The sequence below is a fragment of the Aplidium turbinatum genome, chromosome 8 (genome assembly GCF_918807975.1).
Source record: "Aplidium turbinatum chromosome 8, kaAplTurb1.1, whole genome shotgun sequence".
In the NCBI taxonomy this organism is placed as follows: domain Eukaryota; kingdom Metazoa; phylum Chordata; class Ascidiacea; order Aplousobranchia; family Polyclinidae; genus Aplidium; species Aplidium turbinatum.
The window spans coordinates 28212266-28223659 of record NC_137479.1 but is presented as its reverse complement, the minus strand read 5'-3'; the positions used below and the strand labels follow the sequence as shown (position 1 = coordinate 28223659).

At 36.8% G+C, this 11394-nt stretch overlaps 1 protein-coding gene across 1 annotated transcript; it reads right to left on the bottom strand.

The window, feature by feature from the left end:
* Positions 1-496: 496 nt before the first annotated feature.
* Positions 497-9739, bottom strand: LOC145775838 (lactadherin-like). The gene is made up of 4 exons (XM_082587219.1): positions 9606-9739; positions 2513-2677; positions 1598-1770; positions 497-1338 (listed from the first exon to the last, which is right to left on the bottom strand). The coding sequence occupies exons 1-4, from the start codon at positions 9703-9705 to the stop codon at positions 1201-1203; spliced, it is 576 nt and encodes a 191-aa protein (XP_082443345.1). The 5' UTR covers positions 9706-9739; the 3' UTR covers positions 497-1200.
* Between the last annotated feature and the right edge of the window lie 1655 nt (positions 9740-11394).

Genomic DNA, 11394 nt, shown 5'->3' with positions numbered 1-11394 from the left:
AAATAGGGTAAAAAGAAATGGTATAACAGATGTTATGATTAAATTGGAGATGTTGTGCACTCTTTCTAGTATTCTTTTCTTGCACTCTTATTTAAGACATGACCTCCTTTGTATAGCCTTCAATCTTCGCCGCGTCTACGCGTTACTCCAACAAAAATGTGAGATTATCTGGAAACAAGAGCGAGACTATGTTTTGATATTTTGCGAGATAATACTTTGCAATCATTTCGTTTTCGCGACCTTTCAGAGCCAAAGGCGTGTTCTTTTTTACCACTTCTTGTTGGCGTTAAACAATCATAAAAATCATAATACATCATTTAGAAACAATTTTTCAAAAGTTTACTGTTACACGTTTAGGGGTTCGCAAGCTATATTACACTTGTAAAGAGATCAGAGTGTAACTTTAAATATTCATTTTCTACTTTGCGTAAAAAGTTTGAGTTAAACATTACTTCTGTCTATTTCATTTCATTAGCATATGTGGACTGCATTACAATCCAGGCATGTTATTGGTGACTTTATTCTTGATGATGTAGCATGAGCACGAATTCAAATAATAAAAATAAATTATTTTGCAACAACGCCTTGTTATAAACTGATTTAAGCAACAAACAAAATCTCTAGGGGAGTTTGCAAATCTGTATAACTTTGTCGTTACTTAAACTAATGAAAATCAAATTTACATAAGTTCAATAATTATGTTTGCCAATTATAATTCACGTTTTGCTCGGTTAAAAATTAATTACCAAAAATTTATTAAAAAAATTGGGACTATAACAACCAAAAAATAGCAAAAGCAAAGCGCAGGATTTGCACACAATTGTTTAAACTTGGTCAAATGAACAAGAAAAAGCGTCACTACTTGTCAGCAAACGCTTTTTGGTTAGTCTAGTACGTCATAAAAACGCTATTTTGTCATTCACCATGTTTGTTCATCTTGTAAAATTTGCTCTTTACTTAATTACACAACAAGCAGTTACAATGGTGAAGATTTAAATTACTGGCACTTCTATTAGAATTTTGTTAAAAAGTTTTTAGTGCCTCAATTTACTCAACAATTAAGTGAGATTTTCAAGTTTCTTCAACATTTCATTCTTTTTACTATTTCGGCTCCTTCTTTAATGACATTGTAAAGTAAATTTTAGACATGATCAATTTTTCGCTTGTTAAATCTTTTGCATCATTGTACGTTATAAAACATTAACAAGTGAGATACTCCATTCTGAGAGTTATACCATTGTGCCAGGATTGTGGATAAAGTCGAACGTAGCGAGCAACCACTGGAGCAGGAAACTTGTTGGTAGCATAACATTCCGGATCATTGTTGCCTTGGAACACCTGCAAAGCATCAATTGAATGTTCATCAGAATTCTTATGGAATAAAGTTATTACTTAAATTTAGACTAGAATTTTTAATGACTTATGCAGAAATGTGCAGCAATTGGTGGTGGGAAATAAACAAAGAAGAACCTTTAAAGAATACAGAGAACTTTCATAATAAGCCGTTGTGAATGTCGAAATTGCGCACCAGCAACCTCATATCATGGAATAAAAACCATAAGAGAAATAAGATTTAACAGAATCAACAAATACTGACCACATCTTTTCCATTTTTATCGCAAATGACGTGCATGTGACTTTGGGAGTCTCCGTAAGATATTTTGAATGACACCACCCATTGATTGTGCACCCGTGGCCTTCCTTGAGTTATGACGCCAGTGAGATGAGTTGGTTTTTGCAAATCGACCTGGATCCATTCACCAACTCGGTCTGCATAGCAAAAACAAACACTAAGTATTGTACGACAAACAACAACGTAAGCATTTACGATATAAATCACAGAAATCTAAGAATCTCTGGATTGAGTTCTTTGCACGTCAAAGTTTGTCTTTCGCACGACCTTTCGCCAGACACATTGTGGCACTTTTTGAAAACAAATTTGAAGTGATGCCATCATAGAGAAGCTACTGAGAAAACAACGCATGGTCCAATACGCATCAAAGCACATCAGATACTAAAGTACCACCTGGCTCAGACCCGCCCAAAAAATAAATGGATGACTTTGTATCGCCTCGTGCTTGTGGTGGTCGCTTTAAACGCAACATGTTTACCTAGGGTTAGTGTGACTCATCACTTCTTCAGCCTGCGCTTGTGGTTAACCTCAAACAGCAAATCACCCATCATTGTACTTACTATTTTTCGACCAGCAGGACATGTAAATCACAAAATTACCCTTAACATCCCATGACAGTACACGGCTGAGAATTATATAAATGAATATTTGTAATTCAGAACGAAAAAGTTTGGGAGAAAGACAAACATAGAACATATGCATCTGTTAAAATGTTAAAAGAAGAGGTCCAAGTCCAAATAGAACGACGTTAGGGATAAAACAGAATGAATGGAAATCCTGATGAAGAAACACCAATTGTTACATAACACAATCAAAACAGTATTACGATACCATTTCAAACATACACCAAAATTTATAAAGTTGTTGTTGAAAACTAACTATAAAGTGAAGCCCATGCTCCTATGTTTGGTGTGTTTCCACGCAAGCCATCTCGATTGTCCAGTCTCGCAAAGTGTGGAAAGTGATGATGATCAAATGAAGACGAAGCCGTTATAGCTCCATCTTTAATTCTCCTGTCTCTCATGCCAATGGTGCAGAAAGAAGCTGTGTCCAAAACAAAAATTTGTTAGCCTCAGGTTAATGAAGTATGTTATTTGCGTCAAAGTGTTTCTGCCAAGAAAAGTTTTAAGTGACTTAAAATTGCAAGAACAAAAATGATAACTTGCCAATCGAAATTTTTTCAACTTTCAAAATTTAAAGAAACCCCTAATTTTCAACAGTAGTAGATTTCAAATGAATCGAAAATTACATTTCGTTGTCTTAAATTCATGTAGGCCTACTGATCATCAGAAAATCGTTGTTTAGATTTAACAAATATTTGAGGCCTGTTTTGAGCTGTACGTAGATCAGAAATCAATCGTGCGGTTAAGGCTGGTTTGGATTGATTAGAGTCGGTCACTACAGTATTCGTTTCGTATCAACAGCCCTTAGAAATGGAAAGAAACTTGCTTTTCTTTTTAGAAAAACTACAGGTTTAATCATAATGAAGAAAAAAGTTTTCATTTCTCATTGTAAAAGCTTACAAATATTATTTGTTCGCTTTGATGAATGAAATAACCGAAAACATCTATTTTCTGTGTCTGTCTAAGACGTGTATTTCTTTTAGCATCGATTAGAACAGGGGTCACCAAACTTCTTTCTCTGAGGGCCGGAGTGCTGCGAGATTTCGAGTAACCGAGTAACCGAGTGCTGAGTGACCGAGTAACCGAGTGCTGAGTAACCGAGTGCTGAGTAACCGAGTGCTGAGTAACCGAGTGCTGAGTAACCGAGTGCTGAGTAACCGGGTAACCGAGTGCTGCGAGTAACCGAGAACATCTATTTTCTGTGTCTGTCTAAGACGTGAACTTTCTTAAGCATCGATTGGAACAAGGCTACGGTTACCAGATATAGGGCTGGTAAATCTCGTCAGTACTCCCGTAAATCACGTCAGTACTCCGATAATAATTAATCAAACGTTTTTTGTTGGATTTCATTTTGTTTGCTGCTTGTTTCAATCGCCACATCCAACTAGGCAGCCTACTATAGGCAGAGTTCTAAATCCGCCCTTATAATTCAGTTGGTTACCAAGTGACTTTGTGAACAAGATGAAGCGGTGTTGGTTCGACACTCGGAGTGTGCGCTTGAGCAACGCATTCTAAGAACTTCTATTCGTTCAGGAGCACTTAATGGATGGAACAATTCCCAGGCAACAATACTTCAACAATCGGAAAAACTTCACTCTGCCAATCTCGGTAACCGGCCCTGCGTCAAAGGCTCTACAAGTATAGGCTATGCCAAACTGCCAGGTATATCCTGTTATTAAGACTTTGTCGGTCCGAGGAAAAAAATTTAAAACCAAACCAACCGATTTTCATGTATTTGTTTTCTGATGAGTTGAGCTTTGGTGGAGGGTTTGTCTTGTTGTACCATCAAATCACAAAACCGAGTAAATTTGCCAGATTTAACATATTAATTTTTGAGAACTTAGAGGAAAGTGGTGTAACTTGGACCAGTGTGTAATTTGGACCAGTCCCCTAACTCAAAAAATAAAAATCGTTTTGTCAATATTTTTGAACAGCTTGAAAGAAAAAATAATAATAGCCCGGATGTGAAAAACTTTGGTTTAGACACGTGGATGGGAGATTGGACTTTGTGGTTTTGGGTATGCTGATGTTATATTGAGACTGATATGATGTTGGCATTGTATTTAACCTATAAGGAGATGTTGTGATCAATTACAAGAGTTATGACCAAGTATGGCGGTCATAGTTGGTAATTTTTTACTAATGCATGACAGTGTGTAATTTGGACCAGCCATCTCACCTATTTTCTATAAGGAAAAAAGGGTCCAAAAATCAAGTCCAGTTTACACCTGCATAGTCTGTGGAGATACAAATGATGAGGACTGGATTCAGTGCTTGAAGTGTAAAGATTAGGACATAAAGATTGCGCCAATGTTACTGACGTCACCTTCTATTATTGTGCATAGTTATTGTGAAGTTAGATAATCCACAGTCCACGATACCTTCAAGATTGTCTTGACCTACTTTTCAAAATCAATGATTTCTTGTTCTTATCTAACATATGATGCTATTTTAAGTACGTACCAGCAAAGTCATAAAATTTGGAAATGATAGAATGTAGTTTTTATGGTTCAAATTACACACCCCAATGGTCCAAAATACACACCATATGTGTAATTTGGACCATTTTTGAACATTTTTTATTGATTGATTGATTTTATTTCGTTGTAGGTAAATATAATACAATAAATACAGCAATAAAAAAGGAATTTCCAGCAACGGGAATCTGCGAAGAGACCATGGGTCTTCGAGTCAAGCAGATACCCCAGATTCTAATAGAAGTTCTAAAATTGCGATAAGAATAATTCAATAACGAAAATTGAGGCAAGGTGTTAGAAGATGGTCATAGAGAAATATATTTAGTAGTCTATCGGTAGCATAAAGGTAATACAAATTTAATCGTGCTAATATTTGGCGATGAGTGAATATTTGTGTTGTTTTTTAAAAGAATAAAATGACAATTTACGCAAGCTCGTTGGTAAGGAGTTCCAGACTTTCACTCCGGCATATTTAATGCTGCGCTGGAGTCGGGATGAGGCGTAACGTGGGACAAAATAACAATCATTGGAAGAATGTCTAGTAAGACGTGCATTATACATGAGTTTGGTTTTTTCAAAGTAGTGTGCGAAAGGCAGAGGCAATACATCCGTATCAAATTTAAACATGAATTTAGCAATTTCATGTTCGTACAAATCTTTAAGCTTGAGTATGTTAAGTTTCTTATAGAAAGGTGTGACATGATCAGACCACCTGCCACCTGCTACTATTCTGACAGCCTTATTTTGTAAGGTGCTAAGCTTGTTCATTTGTGTCTTGCAGCATGAACCCCAAATCGTTATCCCATATATAATACGATATGAGAATGTACCAGTGCGTAGTATAATTGTAATAATGTTTTGTTTGGAAGAATGTATTTGAGTTTCGACAATATCCCTACAGATATAGAAAGTTTCTTGTGGAGCATATTAATATGAGGTTCAAAATTTAGACCATTGTCAAAAATAATGCCAAGGTATTTGGCAAACTTAACTTGTTCGATCTGAACACAATTATAAAGTACATTGATATCTTCTGGGTAGCTGCATTTTTTAGGAGGGATTACAATGACATTTGATTTGGAAGGATTGATAACTAATTTATTGGCATTAATCCAGTTCTTGATGTTAAGTAATTCAGACGATATTTCCTTTTCTAAGTAGGTTAGATTAGGAGCGTTAATTACCAGGCAGGTATCGTCTGCGAAAAGTCTTGGAACAGAAGACGTGCAGTTTGGTAAGTCGTTAACGTACAATAAAAACAGTAATGGACCCAGCGTTGAACCCTGAGGTACACCGTGTGTTATGCATCTCTGTTCAGATTCCTGTTCATTAATCGCGACATACTGCATTCTGTCTTTTAGGTAGGAGGAGAATAATTCGTTTGCTGTACCTCGGATTCCATAGTGGTTGAGTTTGTATAGTAGAATGGGATGGTATACTGTGTCAAAGGCTTTTTTGAGATCCAAGAGAACCAAACCTGTGTACAGGTTGCTTTTTACGTGTTCATAGGTGGCACTAATAATATCAATAGCGGCATATGAAGTAGAGGAGCCAGACCGAAATCCAAATTGCGTAGGAGCAAGGACAGAATGTTTGTCTAGAAAGGAAGAGACCCTTTTATATATGAGCTTTTCCAAAATTTTTTCGAAAGACGATAAAAGGGAGATAGGTCTATAATTATTTACCTCAAGTTTGTCTCCAGATTTGAAGACGGGTACAACTTTGGCAAGTTTAAATGTATCAGGGAAAATACCGAACTGAAAGGAATAGTTAATAAGATTTGAGAAGGGCAGGGCAATAATCACGGAGGCGATCTGTATGAAATATGCTGAAATGTCATCGTAGCCAGTTGCTTTGTTGGGTTTTAGAGCTCGGATTTCTTTGAGTACCTCATCGCCAGTCGTTGGTTCAAGAAAAATAGAAGAAGGAACGTGGTTTGTAAGGTAGGATGTGAAGTTGTTATCGTTGGCAAGCGGAGCGCTGTCAGAGATCTCTTTTCCAACGTTGCAGAAGAATTTATTGAATTGGTTCGCCATTTCGATGGGTTTGTTTGATGACACTCCATCAATATTAATGGAATTGATTGTTTGCTTTGATTTTTGTTTATTTGGCAGCAGTGAGTTAATGACTTCCCAGACTTTACGTGGGGAAGATTTGTTCAGTTCAATTTCCGAATGTATATAATTTTGCTTGGAAATGTATTTCAATTTAGTGAGCTTATTTGCGTATTTTTTGTACTCTAGCCTGTCTGTTTGATTCCCTTTCAGGTAGTGCGATTGGTACATTTTTTGCTTATTTTTAATTGAAGTAAACAACCCACTGGTAATCCACGGCTTCCTTTTTAACTTGCACATTTTCCTTGACATTTTTTTCAGTGGAGCGTATTTGTCAATTGCGTTTTTTAAAATCTGTAATAGTTCGCTATATTTATAATCCAGTTCCTGAGGTTGTAATGATTTAATACCCAACAGAAACGTGCCTAGTTGGGAGTTCAAGTCCTCAAAGAAGGAAGCCGAATCAAGGTTACGCTTGTCTCTGTAGAAACGAGGTTTGTGTTGATGCGAGTTATCAACATGGGAAATTATACAAAAAGTAGGGTAGTGATCAGAGATGTCAGACTTAATTATTCCAGGTAATACGGAATGAGAAACATCGTTCGATAAAATGTGATCAATTAGTGTTGACGATTTATCAGTAACTCTTGTTGGCTGAGTAATTATAGGGCAAGTACCATTGCTGTTTAGCATATTTAGATAATTTGTGACCGGTGAAGGGAGAACGTCATTTAAAATATTGATATTGAAATCACCTAATATATAGTAGGTTTGATTCATTTTGTTTAAGTTACTTAGCACACTGTCCAGAGCATCAACAAAACGTTGGATATTGGTGTTTGGGTGACGGTATACTACGCCAATTTTCATGTTAGCGCTTGTTGTGGTGTTACTTATATTAACAAATAAGCTTTCACAGTCAACACAAGGCACTTCAAAAGGTTTCAAGGGTGTGATATTATATTTGTCTAGTGCGTAAATCAAAACTCCACCTGCAGAAGTAATGGAGTTAACGTATTTATACTCGTACCCAGGTAGCGTAATATTTGACAGAGGAGTGACTTTAATACGAGTTTCAGTTATGCAAATAACATCAGGAAGTTTGTCGAAGTTAGCAAGAAAATCGTACAAAGAGTCAAAATTTTTTTGTAATGACCTGATATTTACATGAATAACGAATAATGATGCACTACGAATTGTCTCAAAAGTAGGAGGGTTGTTGTTGTGGTATTCGCAGTTATTGAAGTTGCGAGTTAGTGACCGATTAAGAGAATCGCATAGGTAGAACGCATTTTCTGCGTCTGAATCAAGAGCAGCAGCCTGACTCGAGGACACATGGGTCTCTGAAATGTCATTATCGGTACAGTTAATTACGAGATATGTGGATCAGCACAGTTTGACGCGGCAATCAGCACGCAGGGTTTATTCAAGATATGAAGAGCACGCAAAAGAATAGCATCACGTGGCATCGCGGAAGGCCAAATGTTGAATTGAATTATCACTAATAATCCACGCAGATGCATGAGTGAAAGACATTAGACAAATAACAAGCAAACAAATGATACGGTTTTGTAAAAAATTAAATGTTACTATTAACAAAAATCAACACAGAGAGAGCAGAAGTTAATTACAGTTCGCAGGCAAGTATGCATAGGCTATTCATGCCAGGGTAATGGAACATAAAGAAGTATAGTACACATTCGTGTCTACAAAACTAGGCCGTTGAATGAATAATAATAATAATGTTATGGTTTTATTTATTGTCGCTCTACAACAGCTAAGGTCTTTTAGCGACAGGGCTCATTATTAATTTATATCAGGTTTACGATGTTATCACATTATTACCCAACTCATTCTCACTGCGCTATGCAGGATAGAACACAATCGGTACCGTTTTTAAAGTCTTCGGTTTGACCCGACCTGGAATCGATCTCAGATCTACCAGCACCAGAGCCGAAGGCGAAACCACTCGGCCACTGAGCTGGTCCGTTGAATGAAATAATAATAATGTTATGGTTTTATTTATTGTCGCTCTACAACAGCTAAGGTCTTTTAGCGACAGGGCTCATTTTTAATTTATATCAGGTTTACGATGTTATCACATTATTACCCGACTCATTCTCACTGCGCTATGCAGGATAGAACACAATCGGTACCGTTTTTAAAGTCTTCGGTTTGACCCGACCTGGAATCGATCTCAGATCTACCAGCACCAGAGCCGAAGGCGAAACCACTCGGCCACTGAGCTGGTCCGTTGAATGAAATGTCCGGAGTATTCAAAGGAAACTCTTTTACAAACATAATGTCAATGATTTCCATTGCTTCTACACTTAAAGCAAGACAGAATCAACCAGTGCCCACAAACACCGAAAGAAAACTAGTGCCCGGAGCATCGAAAGAATCCAACAATGCCTACGGCACCGAAGGAAACAATCAGTGCTTGCAGCGCCGGAAGGGTTCTCAATACCAAGGCGAAACACACTTGCTTAGTTTCACAAACTGATTTTGCTATGGGATGCAATTGAGTGAATGTTGCATATCTTATACACTAAACACAAATCTTAGGTACACTAAATTACAGAATTATTGCTTAATTATTCTGTATTTTTTTATTGTACGTGGTTTATATTTTCTACACTGGCTTGCAAGTAGCTAGACTGTATCTGGGTGAAATATAGTACACATTGACCGGAAGTTGGCTGAGTTGTGCTTATTTTTCTGTAAGGGGTTCAAAATACACAGTTATTATAAGTTGCTAATGAATCTTTTGTGGTAATGTTTCAATGTATTATTATGTCTTTCTTACAAAAACTCTTACCTTGACTAGCTCCATCTCCATTAACGGAAAAGCAAACCTCCTCTGCTTTTCCATAGATGAAGGTGATAAACAAGACAACGGACAATTTTATCAAAGTCATGTTTATTCTTACAATGCAGCTTGTTTGTCACAAAAGACCTAAGAATAATAAATTGATCAAATAAGACGTTAATAGTAGGCTACATCAATTAACACGAATCCTTGAACAGCTCTATACCCTTACTCAGTAAATTTTAATAAAAATCATCTCTGTCCTGAAACTTTGGATGTTGAGGAATACTATAATTTCTTAATATGGTTTAGCATGTCGTTAAATTTTAGGAAGATTAAAAATTAAATAAAGAACGAAATCATTTATTTTATTGGAAACAGCATAAACTAGTCAAATAAAGTGTTGAAGTTCCATGATCTTGCTTGCCTGACAGATTTTGCGATGCTCTCAAGTCTCCATTCATACAATGACAACGCGTCGACCTAGGTTGTGGAGGAGATTGGAAATGAAATAAAATGAAATCAGTTCTTTGTTGGAAACATTACAATCTGTAAGAAAAAGGCAGCTCCAGCTTCTGTTGGAAGAATTACTAAATACTAATATCATAAATATTAAAACTAGAATTATAAGGTTTAATGACGTCTTTTCTATCGAAATTTCCAAACTAAATTTTATATCTTTGATAAGTTTGATTGTTAAAACTCTTTGAAATTTAATGAAGTACTTTTCATCCAAACAGTAAAAATTTACTAAAGGAATGGTACTTTTTATTGCGATGATGGCAGCTGTTAAGTTTTTAAGGCTTCCTCATCTTTGTTCAATGTTTACACTCGTTGACTGAACAATTTCCTACTATTCTCGACAAAAATATCTCAAAAAGCCATTGATATTGGAGCAGTAGTGTTAACAGGGGGAAGAAGTCCAGGGAGTGTTTTTTGTCCCAGGCCCGGGGGCAAAAATTTTTTCCCACGAACTTTTTGTCTCATTTGCGTATTTCTGTAAGTGTAGCTATCACTGGTTACCGCGCGGCGCGTGTAACTGTTTTTACCGATTTTCGCCCTCACAGCAGTCGATTTTCGCCATGCAGGTCCAAATCTAAACATTAAACTTGAAACAAAAACGACACACCTATTCTAGTCAAGTTTAAAAAAGTTGAGAAAAGAAATTGATTCTGGTCACTAGTCTAAAAGTAAGATTTCCCGAATTGATTAAGAATTACCCTAACCCTAATAATTAACCCTAACCCAATAACCTTAACCTTACTTTTTTTGAAAAGCTTTTGTGCACTGCAAAAATTAATGTAAAGAAAAAAAAATTGGCGTTATCAGTTCATAACTACACAAAGTGCAATGTCCTTATTGAGGGTTTGCCTCGTACTTTGTTCTAAACAATCAAATATAATTTAAAATTCTCGTGCGTAATGGTAAAACACTACACTACACAGGTAGTGAAAGTACTACATAGATAGGGCACTTTCTGCAGCCCTGGATGCCCACATTGCGAATCCAGTATTGAGGATGTAAATCACCTCAAGGATTGCCCAGCCACCAAATTCAGCGGTGAATATGAAGCAGTACACGCAGTGCCGGTCTTTGGAGTGTGCAAACCGTGCGATCGCACAGGGCCCGCAAATTAGGGGGCCCGCAATTTACTCAGAAAATACAGTAATTTTGTCATTTCCAATGGAAAAATTCAACAAGTGAATTCAACAAAGGAAGCAGTGGCAGTCGGCAGCAGTGGCCGAGTGGTTAGCGCGTTGGGCTCGCAGTCGAGAGCCTGCATGTTCGACTCCAGCCA